This window comes from Gymnoscopelus braueri, assembly GCF_963280865.1.
Source record: "Gymnoscopelus braueri genome assembly, chromosome: 4".
NCBI classification, from domain to species: domain Eukaryota; kingdom Metazoa; phylum Chordata; class Actinopteri; order Myctophiformes; family Myctophidae; genus Gymnoscopelus; species Gymnoscopelus braueri.
The window spans coordinates 14,496,402-14,514,498 of NC_137605.1; the positions used below are offsets into that span (position 1 = coordinate 14,496,402).

General features: G+C 41.7%; 1 protein-coding gene and 1 long non-coding RNA gene across 2 annotated transcripts; both read left to right on the top strand.

The window, feature by feature from the left end:
- Positions 1-621: 621 nt before the first annotated feature.
- Positions 622-3,694, top strand: LOC308084181. The gene is made up of 4 exons (XR_013933055.1): positions 622-676; positions 1,919-2,004; positions 2,519-2,642; positions 3,556-3,694. It is a non-coding gene; the product is annotated as an uncharacterized lncRNA (long non-coding RNA).
- An 11,223-nt stretch (positions 3,695-14,917) lies between these two features.
- On the top strand, positions 14,918-17,892 carry LOC308084178 (alpha-tectorin-like). The gene is made up of 2 exons (XM_080426719.1): positions 14,918-15,780; positions 17,520-17,892. Exons 1-2 carry the CDS (start codon positions 15,622-15,624, stop codon positions 17,736-17,738), a joined length of 378 nt encoding a protein of 125 aa, XP_080282845.1. The 5' UTR covers positions 14,918-15,621; the 3' UTR covers positions 17,739-17,892.
- The last annotated feature ends 205 nt before the right edge of the window (positions 17,893-18,097 follow it).

Consider the following 18,097-nt stretch of genomic DNA (forward strand, 5'->3'; position numbering starts at 1 on the left):
AGGCCCCATACCTGATCACATTTTCCCAGTGATCCCCTCAGATTGAATTTTATTTTCTCCAAATTTAGATACATCATGAGGTCTTTACAGATGCTTAGGGGGCCAGTGTTGACTTCCACTCCAATAATATCCTTCTTCTTGCTAATACAGATACAAAGGCAAGATTCTGCTTGTTGGTGTATCTGATAAAACTCCAAACAACGCCATCTCTGCACACGCTGACTGCTCTATGTTCCAAGCATCAGCAAGGTGTTTAAAAATAGCAGTAGCCTTGTAGCCTTGTAGGCGGGGACATGACCAAAACATGTGTGTCATGTTCGCTGGGGACATATGACATCTATTACAGGAACACATTAATACAGTTGTGTTGTGACTACATATTTTATTACCCAGGATATGCACCACGGCAGTAATTCTTTGCCTTCTTGGCATTCAAAACCAGTTCTCTGTTTCATCCTTATGAGAAATCTACGCCCCTTGTCTATAACATACTGTAACAAACACCAGTAACACCAGTACTACCAGTAAATCTCAGATAGCCTACTTCAGATAATACTATGGAGGAGGAACCAATACTTACCAGAGCATATAAAGACAAGTGATTTCTAGGATCAGTTACAGCACAGACTGAGGTCACTGGACTGACTTTGAGTTCTCACAGACTGGCTGCAGACAGGTAAGCATGCAGGGAACAATATAGAATATAATAGAATACAATGTAATAGTCACAGCACAAATCGGGAAAACGTCCGTGTCATTTTAGATTTTAGCATTGTCTATTAAAAAATGCCAGAGATACAAGCTCATACATCTGCTATTTTTGAACATTTTTGAAAACTCTTGAAAGAACTACTGGTTTAGAAGGCATTTGTAGAATAAGTAGAGCCTCAGGTCTTAATGGGTTAAGAAGCAAGGTATACCTTCCGCACACACAAACGTACATGGATGTGTGCTCGCGCTTAATCATTTGTTTTCAAACGAGCTCTTCTCAGATCCATCTTTTTATTTTTATTGAGGAAACATGATAAATTGAAGATAAAATTTGCATTCATGTTTCATATCTGAATTCTTCTGTAGTTCTCTTACAGTGGTTCGTGCTGCAGAGCCGGCATGAATTACATTGATGTGACAATATTTTACTGACAACTTAATTGATGCTCTTTTTATGTTGACTTACTGAAGAGTGTAAAGAAATGTTTGGAGTGAAATCAGACAGATGTTACTGTAAACAGATTTAAAGGTACATTTAAAGGGGGAAAAAATTATCTTAGTTTTCTATGTCCATACTTCACCATTGCAATTTTTTATTCTTAAATGAATGCCCTACGGTGACACACAAAAGTAGCAAAAATAGCAGATCTACAAGCTCAAAAACGCATCGCATAGATATTTTAGCTATTTTTGAATTTGACTCTTGAAAAGTAACAGCTTTTGAACATACATATAACATAACATTGAACATATCCACCCGACAGCGACGATATACTGTAGGTGTTTAAGGCAACAACATACATAGCTGTGATATAATCACAATATACCGCAGCCTCTTGTGTGTTACTGCACTATATATAATGAAAATATTTCCCGCCCCCCTTTTTTTTTGCACATAAAAAAAAAAGAAATATTAATTGTAACAACGTAATGTACAGGTGAGATTTAGAAAACTCTGTGGGGCTTATAAAGTTAATCTCACCTCACACGTAATAAAAAACCAAACATAAATTATTTGGCAACAATACAGCAATAGATACACAGTATGAATGATAGAGAAAAATAAATATTAGTAGAAAAGGGTGCAAGTGCAAGCGTAAGAGTGGAAGTCTCTTTGAATTGTAAAATGTGATTAATCAAATGGGTTCTAGGCTTGTATTTAAAATGTTGTTAATAACTTTATAATAATTGTATCTTCTCTTTCCAGGTGTCATTAACTCAGCAACAACATGGCCGTCGGTTCACTGTTTGTGATTGTGATTGTTTTGCTGTCTTCAGCATGGGCCACAATGTGTGAGTACCAGACGTGTGTGTGTGTGTGTGTGTGTGTGTGTGTGTGTGTGTGTGTGTGTGTGTGTGTGTGTGTGTGTGTGTGTGTGTGTGTGTGTGTGTGTGTGTGTGTGTGTGTGTGTGTGTGTGTGTGTGTGTGTGCGTGCGTGCGTGTGTGCGTGCGAGTTGTGTGTGTGTGTGTGTGTGTGTGTGTGTGTGTGTGTGTGTGCGTGCGTGCGTGCGTGCGTGTGTAAATAATATTGATTGAATGACAACACACTACAGAAATGTATGTGTAAGTTTTTTTTAGTGAAAGGAAAGATGTCATAACTTTGGTGACTGATGGATGTTAATATCAATCTCTCTCTCTCTCTCTCTCTCTCCCCCTCTCTCTCTCTCTCTCCCTCTCTCTCTCTCTCTCTCTCCCCCCCTCTCTCTCTCTCTCTCTCTCTCTCTCTCTCTCTCTCTCTCTCTCTCTCTCTCTCTCTCTCTCTCTCTCTCTCTCTCTCTCTCTCTCTCTCTCTCTGTTTCTCTTCAGCCAACGAGACATACAGCTACTCTCTAGCAGTGGGTAAAGGGACAGGCAGCTCCTACCAGACCAAGGGGGAGGGACACATCACAGCCATCAGGGTCTGGGAGGCCAATAACGCCTACATCTATGGGTATGTAGAGTTCACTTGTCAACAGTATTGTTTTCCTGTATTGAGACAATGTAGGCATTTAGCAGACAGAAAGCTGAACAGTCTAGCTGGAGAGAAGCCGGCGCCGAAAATAGTCAATTTACAAGCACTTTCTGTGGTTCAGCTATTTTCTGCATGCCAGATCCAGGAAATCAGGCAATACCCAGACTAACAGGAGGTTAAAAATAGAAATAGATGTATAGTTAAGCCCTGATGACGTTCCATTAGGTTGTGTGGTATGTTGATCAGGTACAAAGAACACATACAGTAGGCACAGGCCAGATGTTTATTAAGATGAGTTGACTGATACGGAAGTCTAGAGTCTAGCCAAATTGTAAGACTTGTAGCCTGCATTCAGAGACAATACAATAAGATCTCTCCTGTTCAATCCTGCAATCTGCCAATGTCAAGTGTCTAATCTAATAAGTATCTAATATCTAGTATTTACGTATGAAATATCTAATTAGTATCTAATGTAATAAGTAAATATGTGTCTACATACCACATCACATTTTAGTCATTTATGCAGAGCTGTAAGTGTAATGAATGAACAAGTATAAGGGTTGAGTGTCTTGTGATAAAACTTGTCACATAGGCCTAAATACAACTCAATGTTGTCATGTTTTCTCTGAACCTGAACTGCTTATCCGTGTTTTAACCTCTTTATTTAATGAAATCTGACAGAATCTGACAACATTTGGCAACAAACCTGTTGTCTTTCAGTCTGTCTCGCTTTAAATCTCTCTCCCTCTCTCCCTCTCTCTCTCTCTCTCACACACACACACACACACACACACACACACACACACACACACACACACACACACACACACACACACACACACACACACACACACACACACACACACACACACACACACACACACACATCCAGGATGCAGTTTCAGTATGATGGCATCTGGAGTCCGTTAGTCGGCCGTACCTCTGGCACCGTAATAGAGATGGAGCTGCGTGATGGGGAGGCCATTGTTCAGGTTTCTGGGAAATATCATTCCAGCAACTACATCTATCAGGTCAGAACTACATGAGTTACTACATCTATCAGGTCAGAACTACATCAGTCACTACATCTATCAGGACAAAACTAGGGTTTTTATAGTTAACTAAAACTAAATAGTTAATAAAAACTAGAATTGAAAATGTATTTGTGTTTACAAGTGTTACAAAACTAACAATTTTTTTTTTTCTGAGCATTTTGAATATCGCCCCTGACTACCCCATAGGTACAATAAAAAACTAAAATTAACACTAAAACTAATAAAAAAAACGCAACTAAAACTAAACCTTTTCAAAACTGAACAAAAATTAGCAAGTCCAGGTTAAAAACTAAACTGAAATTGAAAACATAAAGACAAAATAAAATAAAATAAAAAATGAATGAAGAATTCAAAACTATTGTAACCTTGGTCAGAACTACATCAATTATTACATCTATCAATGCCACTCACACTGTGTAGTGTACAGGCCAAACACATTGCTATGGATAAACCTACCCAATCTATGGGTACTAAATACTAATTAGCTCTTTTCCTTTGTCACAAAATACAAAAAATGAAGTGTGTATGATGGTCATGTAAAGTTTATGAGGATATCACAGAAACTGTGTGTAGCCTATTTTGTGTGTTTCCGTTTGCATGGTATACGTAATATATCGTCTCTGTCGGGTGGAAACCTCCCTCCTGTCCAAAACTGTTACTTTTCAGGATTCAAATTCAAAAGCAGCAAAAATAGCAGATCTACAAGCTCAAAACGCGTTGCTTCACACCGCGTTTCAAGTTTGCGGATCTGCTACTTTTGATGATTTTGTGTGACGCTATGATCAAGTAGGGTCATACTACTTGATCATACTACAGCGATAACCTTACCGGTGGTTTACAGAGGAATTTACAAGGAAAACGAAAGTCAAATTAACTTCATGAATATACTGGTTCACAGCACTGGAGCCTAAACCAGTTCAATATACTGAGTTAACCCTTTAATTCCTGTTTCTTTTGCAGGTGCAATTTGTGACCAACAGGGGTCGCTTCTTGACAGCTGGTCAGCCCAATGGCTATTCCTTCAACTTCTACCCAGATCACCCTGACGCTCAACTGCTGTTGGTCAGTGGACGCTACAGTGGTGCAATAACCTCCATCGGAGCTCACTGGGGCGTGATTGGCTCTGACTCCAAGAAGTAGTCATGGACGTTGAATCACTGAATCAAACCATCCACATCATTTCATCATTCATTTACAAGAATGTTCCATATTCATATTTACAAGAATGTTCCATTTCATATTATGTGCAAACTTTAAAAATTCTGACTGTGATGGTTCCCTTGTTATGTTTACCACTTTTTAAAATTAAAACTATTTTTAGCGGGAGCTATTTGATGTGTGTATCTTTCTGTTTCTATGTTTTTTTTATTAAAGACATGTAACCCTGTAGAACCTGAACTATGAAGGAAAGGTCAGAAAATTCCAACATTTTGAAAAGGGACACTTTATTGGGTCTTAAAACATTTTTAATTTTGTTTAATTTTTTTTAACATTCCTTTGTATCATTTATTTGTTGTATCATATTTGATACAAGGGGTATTACAAGGGGTGTTTCAAGTCGGTTTTAACATTACAAAAAAAAATTACATTTCTTTTAGACCTGTAGTATCAAATATGAAACAAATCGTAAAGGACTATAGACCTGTAGTATCAAATATGATACAAACACTTTTGACATCATAAAAAACAAACTCAAATGCTAAATTTTGAGAGCTCATAAGTGCATTCAAGTTATCCAACACTTATTTCCAAATATTAGTAAAGATATACTAAAAACTTACCAGAACTGCTTAAAAAATAATTGTTTGTTAGTAGTGCATCAACCTCTCCTGTTTAGTTGATGGCAGCCATTTTGGGTCAGACCACCTGAGGCTCTCTAACTACCTGCAGTGCAAATGGTATGGTTGTGTGTAATGGTATGTGTCAGATATGATACAACAGGTTCTTGGTCCAAGTATTGATTACACTGATTTATTAAAAAATCTGTGTAATGTGTGTATATGATACGTTTGGCGTTATAGGGTTAAAAAAAAATAGCCATGTTATGTTGGACTATGTTGTCCAATATAAAAACCATTAAAAAATGTGATGCTAAAGGTTTTTTTTTACATTGGATGTCATAATGTATTGTAGCATCATGCTACACTACATTATGTCATCCAATGTAAAAACCATGAAAACATTCCATGCTACAATGTGTTGTCCAGATGTAGATGAAGATGTATATCAGCAAATCAAAGATTTGAAAACAAATATAATTGACACGCTGCTGGATGAGATCCTGAAAGAGCTCCCGAAAGATCCAGCAGGTAATGAGTAATATATAAAATTAGAGAACCCCATACAATTGAGCTAACATGTATACCGGAGGATATAGAGAGAATATTTAAACAATAATATGAGGACCTACTGTATATACACAACTTATTACTACAAACGAAGAGGAAAGGAGGGCGTATCTAGATAATTTTGATTTGCCTTCAATGAGTAAAATACAGAATGATAGGTTAACGGCTAACATTACAATGGAGGAACTGATGGATGCAATCAGCTCATTAAAAAAGAATACATCTCCAGGTTGTCAGACCTGCCAACCCTTCTGTTCTCACCAGGAGACTTCTGTTATTTGACCCCATCTCCTGGACGTCCCCTGTTCTTCCATTTCTCCTGTTCTTATCCTGTTTTGGGGGATTCCACCCTTTTTGTGTGCCCCCTCACTGATATGCAGCCACGCCATTCATGTTAAATTGCTAGTTCCTTGAGTTTTTGATATGCAAATCACAATGGCAGTATTTGATTGTTCTTTTTGTTGCAAGGTGTGAGTGGGCAAGGTGTGAGTGGTCTCTCTCTCTCTCTCTCTCTCTCTCTCTCTCTCTCTCTCTCTCTCTCTCTCTCTCACTCTCACTCTCACTCTCACTCTTTGATTCTGGCACACACACCCCAAAAAAACTCTCTTTCTGAGAGAATGGGAATGTTACTCTTTTACTGTCGCTTTATGTCTGGATAAACTCCAGTCCAATGCAATTTTTAAGTAATTAGTGGTTATTATTAAATATGGCTCTTTTATTGCTACTTTTAACTTTTTAATGGATCCTATGTAAGTAAAGGCTGATAAAAGTGTCAAACTCATAAAATCCACCAGAATACTGGAAATAACATCTACTCTGTTAAAAATGTCCTGGGGGGGGGGGACCCCCAGACCCCCCACTGGAAAAAGATCTCCTGTTATCGGACGGTCTGAGTTTGGCAGGTACGGTTTAGGTTACAGAAGCTGTCACTTTGATCATCAACTTCAGGTTCAAATGTGTTTACCTGTAGTAAACATATGTCACACTAAACAAAAATGGTGCTAAATAGTGCTAAAAGTGTTTCTTTCAATCGTGATTATGTTCTACTAGACTCAGGTTCTGGCCGCTACGCTACCCTCACACCTACGTGGCACCGCCGATCCAACCAATATGTCTGAGTCTGTGCTCAGGAATGTGTCAAAAACTAAAATATCTCCATGAATTCAAGGCTTCATGGAGTGTGTAATTGATAGAAAACTAGAAAAAGTGCTCCTCGGAGCACAGGTCTCCGCCAGGTCAGGTAGGATAGTGTGAGGCAGCAATGTTGGGAATTCGCCAATCAGGCTGGAATGTGAAAAATCAAGCGGATCGGACGGATCCGACTTGATCAGTTGACTATAGAGATCATGTGTACCGATTTGCGTGATGTTTGGATAAAATCTGAAGGAGTAATATAAAAAAATAGTTTTATATAAGTTGGCCTCCTGGTAGCGGTATAATAGGGCAATGTTGAAAGGGTGGCATTTGTTCGTCAACGTAGTGCAAATGTGCGTTTTACACAGATCGGTGCAGTTATAGGTAAAAACAGTAATTGGCATGTTATAGCGCCACCATGAGGCTGATTTGAAAATGTTCAAGTGGCATTTCTTCCTCCGCATAGTGGGAATGTGCGTGCAAAATTTCACAGAAATTGCATGCTGTGTTCATGATTTGAGGCATTTTGTTCAAAATGGAGCACTCCTGCAAACTTTGGAAGCCATTTTTTGCCAATCAGGATAGAATATGAAAATCTGAAAGAACAGTTTCGTGTAATGTCTATAGAGATACTGTGTACCGATTCACGTGACGTTTGGGCAAAATCTGTAGGAGTACTGTTAAAAAATGTGTTTTGCAAAAAGTGGCCTCCTGGTGGCGCTGTAACAGGCCCATGTGAAACATTTGGGGCAAAGGTTCTGTAATGTTTCTATCTCTCAATGATGAAACATGGGTTCGTTCAATGTCACTTTATTTAGACTGGTAGTTGGCAGCACACAGCATACATCATGGCTCTTGTATATGTCACAGGACGATTGAATAACCAGGACGATTGAAGACAGAGCGCTCGTTTTTAGGCACGGGGCTTCGGGGCGAGGCGGGGCTTTGATGCGACGCGGACCTGTCTGTTGTTGTTCCCCCCCACGTAGCAACCAGGAAGCTACACTAGGGGAACGCTGAACACGCGTTCACACGCACGTGATAATAGTTATTGTCCATGACGGAGGCGCGCCGACTCAGCAGAGCTTGAGGCCGAGGAGGCGCGCCGTCGCGCCTCCAGGCGCGAGTGCGCGCGCTGACCGGCCGATGCTCTGATAGTCGACACAGCGCCGTCCGAGTTGTAAACCGATAGGGACAGAATAGTTCTTTTCATGGATCACTGTGTGTGTGTGTGTGTGTGTGTGTGTGTGTGTGTGTGTCTCAGGGAGAAACTAAAACAATGCGTGTGCACGCGCATGTGTGTGCATGCGTGCGCATGTGTGTGCATGCGCGTGCGCACAAACGCGCACGCACACACACACACACACACACACACACACACACACACACACACACACACACACACACACACACACACACACCCTCCCTCTAGTCTGGCTTGCATTGCCCTCTAGCGCTGGTTTTACAGAATTGCCTGAAAACAAGCGCTCCTTCTTCAACCGTCCTGGTTATTCAATCGTCCTGTAACATATATACTAGGTAGCTGGAAATGTTTGTAGGTGTGGCCTATATATAGCATGGTATGATGGCAGGGTAAAAGGTGTATTATAAATCATATCAACACATCCCTTTTTCTTTACATTACATTACATTACATTACATTACATTACAGTCATTTAGCAGACGCTTTTATCCAAAGCGACTTACAATAAGTGCATTCAACATAGGTAGGGAACGAAAACTACTAATCACCAGAAGTCTTTAGTGCATTATCTGCAAAAACAAGCAACCAAGAGTATACCTAGCGCTAAGGTAAAAGTGCAATATATCAGCTACCTATTTCCTTAAACAGATGAGACAAAATAGCTAAATCAAATGAGCATGAGCTAAAACAAATAAGTGAATCGACTAAACAAGATCCAATAAACAATCCAATAATCCAATAAACAATACAGCAATAGAAAACAAGCGTTCGTACAACTAGTTAACAACAAGTAGGTCAGGCAGAGAGGAAGGGTAGTGTTTCCTGAAGAGGTGAGTTTTCAGCCTGCGGCGAAATATGGGCAGTGACTCTGCTGTCCTAACATCAGTGGGAAGTTCATTCCACCACTGTGGGGCCAGAACAGAAAAGAGTCGTGACCGTGTGGATCGGCCAGAAGGACCCTTGAGTGACGAGGCAATCAGTCGCCCCGAGGTGGCAGACCGAAGTGGTCGGGCAGGGGTGTAGGCATCGACCATAGCCCGGAGGTAGGAAGGAGCTGTTCCTTTCACTGCCCTATAGGCTAGCACCAGGGTTTTGAACTGGATGCGAGCCGCTACGGGGAGCCAGTGTAGAGAGCGGAGAAGGATGGTTGTGTGGGAGAACTTGGGGCGGTTGAACACCAGACGAGCCGCAGCTTTCTGAACAAGCTCCAGGGGTTTGATGGCAGATGCCGGAGCACCAGCAAGGAGGGAGTTGCAGTAGTCCAGGCGGGAGATGACGAGAGCCTGGATGAGCACCTGGGCTGCCTTCTCCGTGAGGAAGGGGCGAATCCTCCTGATGTTGTAGAGCAGGAATCTGCAGGACCTCGTCACTGATGCGATGTTTGCCGAGAACGTCAGTTGATCGTCCAGGGTCACACCCAGATTCTTCGCAGTCCGAGTTGAGGTCACCACAGCATTATCAATGGTGATGGCCATGTCTCGGTGCGGACAGCCCTTCCCCGGGAGGAACATCAGCTCGGTCTTGTCCAGGTTGAGCTTCAGGTGGTTTGTCGACATCCACTCCGAGATGTCAGCCAGACAAGCAGCAATGCGTGTCTCCACCTGGGTATCAGAGGGGGGAATGAGAGGATTAGCTGGGTGTCATCGGCATAGCAGTGGTAGGAAAAGCCATGGGAGTGGATGACAGCACCCAGAGATGTAGTGTAGAGAGAGAAAAGAAGAGGACCCAGAACCGAGCCTTGGGGAACCCCAGTTGTGAGCCTGTGTGGTTCTGACACAGACCCTCTCAGCATCACCTGGTAGGAGCGACCCGTCAGGTAGGATGCAAACAGGGAGAGTGCAGAGCCTGAGACACCCATCCCCTCGAGGGTGGAGAGGAGGATCTGATGGTTCACCGTGTCGAACGCTGCAGACAGGTCCAGGAGTATCAGAACGGAGGAGAGAGAGTTCGCTCTAGCGGCATGGAGCGACTCCGTCACTGCCAGGAGGGCAGTCTCTGTCGAGTGACCCACTTTGAACCCAGACTGGTTGGAGTCCAGGAGGTCGTTCTGGTGGAGATAGGAGGACAGTTGTTTAAAGACAGCACGTTCGAGAGTTTTAGATAGGAAGGATAGACATGTAAAAACCACAACAATACATCTACACATCTCTGCGAAATAATATCGTACTTACACAAAATATCACATATCAAATCTGTGGATTTAACTTGTTGTTATTTTTTTTAACTGTTACAATACCATCTTTTCCTTTTTCTCGTTTTTTTAAAATAAACATACATAACACATCAATGTCCATCATATTTTTTCTTTTACATTTCTTTTTCCTTTTTTTTAAATGCGTGCTCAAATGTGATGAAAAGTGTTTTTTTTTTGTTTTTAGTTTTTTTTTTTGTGCAAAAGGATACAGCTATGTGCTGTTCTTTTAGAGGACCAGTCTATCCGGTGGCTTAGACTGGCGTGTAGACCTTCTTAGTATAGGTGATGAAGGTGGAGGTGCAGCTGGAAGTGGCAAACTTGTCAACTCAGCTGGCGATGGTGCTGCTGTTGTGCAAACTTCTTCATCATCATTTGACTGTTCTTTAAGTGTCTCTGTTGTTTTTAACAAGCTCCGGCTATTTCTTCTCAGGACTTGACCATCTTCTGTTCTGACGGTGTAGGATCTCGGACCCACTTCCTCGAGAACTGTGGCTTTCTTGTTCCAGTAGTTTGAATCTTCAAGTCTCACTGTGTCATGTTGTGACAGTGGCACTAAACTTTTTGACACTTTGTCATAGTTTGCTTTATGTCTGTTTTGCAGACACTTCTGTTTCTGTCCCACGATGTTATACTTCTTCTGTTTTGCAGTGTAAGGAAGCGTGGTTCGTAGCCTGCGTCCCATCAGAAGCTCAGCAGGAGACATTCCATGTTCTAGTGGTGATGCTCTGTAACTCAGTAGAGCTAGATATGGATCAGAACCACTCTCTTGTGCTTTCTTGAGCAGTTTTTTTTTACTATGTGCACACCTTTTTCTGCTTTACCATTGGACTGGGCATACAGGGGACTTGAGGTTACATGCTGGAAATCGTATTCTTCTGCAAAGTTCTGGAACTCCGTCCTTACAGTTGTAACATGGCCCGTTGTCACTTTGCAAAGTCTGACAAATTCCATGTCTCGAAAAGATAGATTTCATATGTGTAATCACACAAGTAGCTGTCATGCTGGAAAGCAGTGCGATCTCTGGATAATTTGAAAAATAGTCTATGACTAGTAGATAATTTTTCCCATCCAAGTGGAACAAGTCAGTTCCCAATTTCTGCCAAGGCACACTAGGTAGGTCTGTGGTTACCATGGGCTCTTTTTGCTGCTTTGTCTGGTGTTTCAGACACGTTTCACAGCTCGAGACCATCTTGTCAATGTCTGTGTTGATTCCTGGTGTAGCCGACGTCTGGACAACCTCTCAACAGCTGGGAGCCAGGCCGGTGGCGTCAGCAAACCTTCAACAACAACAAGGGGCTAAACAAAGCCATTTGAAGTTGTCCCACCACCATCCACTTCTGGTAAGACAACAGAACAGGAAAGGGGGGGAGAAAGCCAGGCCAACCAAATGGCCACACACACACACACACACACACACACACACACACACACACACACACACACACACACACACACACACACACACACACACACACACACACACACACACACACACACACACACACAGACAACTTCCCCCCCCCTCTCTCTCTCACTCTTTCTCCCTCTTTTTGAGCGCATGGAAAATTATGTTTTCACCACAAAGAAGACATTACACGTGACCTCATGGAGAGACCTGTGGACAATAATGGACAATAATGTGAAAATGTATTACTATGCGGTATTTCCAAATGTATGCCTGGTGTTTAGAAGTGACCGGGGCATGACCCAAGGGGGGGCCCATGGCTGACCTGGGTCATAAAATTCACGGAAGGGTTCTGCTTCCCCTCCCGGTGACTCAGAGTCAGCAATCCCACAGCAGATAAGAAATTAGCATAGTAAGGACATTTGACCACATGAAAGGATTTTAGGGTATATAGATCCCACACAGACCACACTCTTAGCTCAAAGCCGCCAAGGGATGACCCTATCCCTGGTTCTCCCATCACCAACCAACGAGGAGGGTTAATCACCTTCCTAGGGCTCTTCAACACGGGACCTCCTGTCGGCTCCATCCAACCAACGACGCGATCCAAGGGACACACAAGTCCCCGTAGCACGGAGGCCTACCACGGCCTCACTCTCGTCTACCCGCGGCAGCGAGCACTGAAAGAGCACCAGTGCGCCCTTCTCCAAGAGGACATCACCGCGGTCAACTCGGCGACCCGGCCTCCGCCACCGTCGACGCCAACTCAGTATTGCCTTTACACTGAGATTCCCGAACTCTGAGACCACTCGCTAGAACCAGTGCCAAGTTGGGCTTTAAAGCGCGCCTGTGTACCTTTCTCCCGAAATCCAGAGTCTCCGGACTCAGGCCCCTATCCAGGGTCTAAAGGTGTGTTGAACCATTTTGATTTGTGCATTAATCTTAAGGCGACGTTACTGTGTTTACAAGAGAATATCTGTTATAGTTGAGCCTAGCTCAGAAGGTGTCATAATAATGCATCCCCAATGCGATTCCTTCTTTTACTCTCTGTGACTTTTTCTCTCTCCTGTTTTCTTATCTCCCCACATTAACTACATACACAACATAAGTTTCTGTTTCCCAAGCGTTGCTTTATAAATACTTGTAACGGTGAAGTCTGAATAAACCCAATTTTATTGTAACAAGGAAAGTAATGATGTTTGGTGTCTTTTGTCCAACCAGTTAAAGATTATCTCTCTCTGATTAAACTGACATTTATATAAACCTGTCCAAGAACTCACGTTACATTACAGTGACGTAAGTTTCAATAATAATAATATATATATATATATCTATATGTATGTATTATTATATTGTAATTGATTCATAAATTATATTTATATGGTTTATGAGATAATTACGTCCTGTGTTCATATGCTGCGATATCATCCAGTGTGTGACTCACTACACTGGCCAATAAACTGCTGTTCTGGCTCTTCCTTTGCATTTTTTCATTCTGAGGTGCCCCTCGTGAAGTCTTTTCAACATTTCTTGTCTCAGTGTCTGAGGAATGACAATTCTGTTCTTTCTGAGTAAAAGTCAATTTATCACACTCAGCTCTGCTCTGATGTTGTAATATTGTTGACAGTCACCTCTTGGCCAGTTCTCTTCCAGATGTTTCATGACCCTCTGCAGTACTGGGTCCTTCTCAGTTTCTGCTGCAATCTTCTTAGATTTTCTGTCTGACACAGGTAGTGCTTTTGCAATCATGTTCACATGTATTTGGACATCAATCTCTGTAGAGCTCACTGGTGTGTCACTCTGTGTCGTTGCCCTGGACAGAGCATCAGCCATCACTATGTGTTTACCTGGTGTGTATATCAGCTCGAAATCATAACGTTGCAGCTTCATCATTAGTCTTTGAATGCGTGGTGACATCTCACTGAGGTTTTTCTTTATGATGGATATTAATGGCTTGTGGTCTGTCTCTGCCACAAACTTTGGTAGGCCATACACATAACTGTGGAACTTTTCAAATCCATACACTAGTCCTAAACACTCCTTTTCGATTTGTGCATAGCGACATTCAGTTATTGTCATTGTTCTTGACGCGTAGGCAACATCCAATCTTCTCCATCAGCTTGTAGTAGCACTGCTCCTATTCCATTTTTGGACGAGTCAGTGGGAATCTTTATCCTCTTGGATGGGTTGAAAAACGTCAGCACTGGTTCTGTTGTGAGAATGGTTTTCAGTGTTTTCCACTCCTCTTCATGACTGTCAGTCCACTTAAAGTCACACTTGTGTTGTAACAGCTGTCTGAGGTGCACTGTTTTTGTTGATAAAGTTGGTATGATTTTTCCAATGAAATTGATCATTCCCAGCACTCTCAACACACCTTGCTTATCTTCAGGTCTCTGCATCTCCAGTGTAGCTTTCACCTTGCGGATGTCAGGCTCGATACCTGCACTCGAAAGCTTGTCTCCCAGAAAGGTGCATTTCTCCCACACCAAACTGACATTTTGCTCTATTCAGTTTTAGTCCATGCCTTTTGTAACCTGACGCTTCCAGATCCAAGAAGCTTGCGTCACACATTTGTTTATGCTGTCTTGAGAAACGTAGTTACTCAATACCGCCCCCATCTGGCAGAGTCAGGTTACTCATTCCCATGCACTCATCAAAGCTATCTGAGCAGCTGTCAGCTGGCTGGAGCTGTAAAAGTAACTTCCCCCAACCCAGGTACCAGCAAGTAGGCCTACTATCCCTTCCCCCTTACTCATGAATCTATTGCTCCTCTCAGTCAGGTGTGTCGGTGTTACGAGACGGCTGTTCAGAGAGCTGTGAGTGCCAGTCCGGTCGCTTCAGCTACAAAGAACACAGTTGCCAGAAGGGGGAGGAGTGTGGTGTGAAAGACTATGGGCCACATGAGCACTTTAACACATACATCAGATATTTGAAAATAGCAGATCTACAAGCTCACAACGCGTCGCATCGCGACGCGTTGTGAGCTTGCAGATTGGCTATTTTCAAATAAAATCTTGCAGGAAATTATAATAAGCAGATCTGGCAACCCTGGAGTAGGGCTGGGAAATTAACCTAAAAATATACTGATATTTATAACCAATGACCGACTTGATCTTGCTAATGTAGAGTAGGTTAATCAAGAAGCAGGTGTTTTTAATATATAATTAAAAAAATTTAATTTCTTGTATATCAACGAATTGACACGAAAAAAATGTTTTTACGATGGACCATGTGTCATTAACCACGTAAGACCTGCTGTACTCCGTTGTACAATTGTGGCGTGCTTGTAGATCTGCAATTTTGACAAATTGTTTATTAATCGTAATAATTGAGGCAAAGGTTTGAAATAATCGTGATAATGATTTGATGTCATGTCGCCCAGCTATACTGGGGAACCCTGTTGGCTTAATGAACTTAAAAAAAACAAATGTAATAGAAACTAATAATGTAATAATTAGAGAGAGAGAGAGAGAGAGAGAGAAAGAGAGAGAGAGAAAGAGAGAGAGATAGATATTTATATATAATATAATGTATTTTTTTTACATTATGCACAGGCATACCCTTAGAAAGACAGACAGAAATGTGATAATATAATATATTTATATAGCTTCTCTTATTATGAAATCACTAGGTCACGACCCCACCCTGCCCGAGGTAACCGTGACGACTAAGAACGAGCTCCGTGGGAATGACCTTGGCTCCTTCATTCAGTCAGCCAGTGTGGACCTCCTGGGCCACCGTATCACCATCATCAAAGGACACAGTGGCACTGTGGAGGTGAGGCTCATTTTAATCTAACCACATGAACCCTAGCTTCCCTATTCTGGGTTGAACATTTGCCGAAAATAGTTGTGAGCGTGTAGATCTGTAGGCTATTGTCAGCGATTTAGAGATTTGGTGTATTATAAGGGAAACATTTTTGGACCTGGATAGTATAGACCCCTGGGGGATTCCAGTCAACAAAGTATATAGGGTTAAAACATTAAAATTAAATCAAAACACTTCCACAAGCATCTGAACTTAGTGTTCAGGTTATGTAACACAGTGGAAAGTGACTTCATTTTCTGTGTATTATTTAGGACTGTATATCTGCCAGGTCTCACTGGATCACAGTGGTTCTCAAAGTGGGGTTTGGGGACCCCCAGGGGTCCTTGAGGGGGTTCAAGAGGGTCCCCAGCTAAATAATTGATGGTTAGGAACCAAATGGACCCTTTCAACTCTGTAACTCTGAGAGTGTACAAATGGGACCAAGTGCAGGGATACGAGGATTCACTTTCCCTTTCTTCTTTGCATTTAAATACAAGATATTGACAAGATATTGGTTTATCTCTTGGTAAATCAAAGTCAATGCATTTATAGTTCAGAGATTCTCAACTTTTTTTTATTTCAAGGACCCCCAGTTTAATGTGCATAAGACCATGACCAATTGATATACATTTTTTTTAATACCATTGATGAAATCATTATCAACACTTCAAAAGGGTTGTGTTATGTATGTCATTACAATGTAACTAACACACCTGCGGTGGTTGTAGTTGGTCCCCCTGCCCTTGAGAGATGTATATCCTGTGGTCGGGGAGGACCGCTACACTGGTTGACAAAGTGGTATTTCCATGAAGCTCAAAATATAATGTATCCTACAAATAGGCTTTCAGAATCAGAATCCACTTTATTCTGATTCTGCACCTGGGCTCAGTTCAAGCTACAGATTGCAACTTAACCACTTGAACCCCTGCATTCACATTCTGGGAGGAACATTAGCCAAAAAATAGCCGATTTACAAGCTACAACACGTTGTGAGCTTGAAGATCAGCCATTTTTTGGTGGAGAGCTTTGGTGTTGACGGAAAAAGCCTCTCTCTCTCTCTCTCTCTCTCTTTCTCTTCCTGTCTGTCTGTCCATCTGTCTGTCTGTCTGTCTGTCTGTCTGTCTGTCTGTCTGTCTGTCTGTCTGTCTGTCTGTCTGTCTGTCTGTCTGTCTGTCTGTCTGTCTGTCTCTGATGTCTCTCGCCAGCAGTGGTGTAAAGTAACTAAGTACATGTACTCAAGTACTGTACTTAAGTAAAATTTTTAGGTACTTTTACTTTACTGGAGTATTTCCAATTGTCTACACTTTTACTTGTACTCCACTACATCTCAGAGGCAAATATTGTACTTTTACTCCACTACAATTATTTGAAAACTTTAGTTAGTTACTTTGCAGATATAAATGATTACATTATAAAAACATACTTTAAGCACTTTAGCCCTATTTTATACCTAGGCTATTTGAAAATAGCAGATCTACAAGCTCACAACGCGTCGCGATGCGGCGCGTTGTGAGCTTGTAGATCTGCTATTTTCAAACATTTTAGTACTTTTACTTTTGGTACATTTTGATGATAATACTTTTGTACTTTTAAGGAAATTTTGAATTCCGGACTTATGTAAGTAACTTATTAAGTATTCTACATTGCAGTATTGATATACTTTTACTTAAGTAAAACATCTGAGTACTTTTTCCACCACTGCTCTCCAGGTGGATGGCATTAGGACTCAGCTCCCAGTCCTGCTAGAAGAAGACAGCATCTCTATAATAGAGTTGGGAGTGAGGGGCAGGGGACAGCTGCGCACAGACTTTGGAGTGGAGGTGGTGTTCGACTGGAACACCCTCCTGATGGTGACCCTCAGCAGCAGCTTCCATGGCAACGTGGGCGGTCTGATCACATATTGTACTTTACTTTCCACTAATGCATAGTAATCTATGTATAATCAATGATGTAAATCAGTCATACATATTTCAGCATGAATGAAATGTATTTGGAAGAGGAGGGGAGATTATTGACACTGCTTTGAATCAATTGTGCATGTGAGTTATTAATCAATACATATTAAAGACATTAAGCAACATATTCAGCTGTTGTCTCTTTGAATGAGATTAATTATCCCTGGGATTATTAACCACTTCAACCCCAGCATCCATATTCTGAGGGGAACAATGGCCAAAAATCGCAGATCTACAAGCTCACAACGTTGCGCATCGTGACGCGTTGTGAGCATAGATAGACTGTATAAAAAATATGGACTAGGCCGGTATCCTGACGTCACCCATTGATT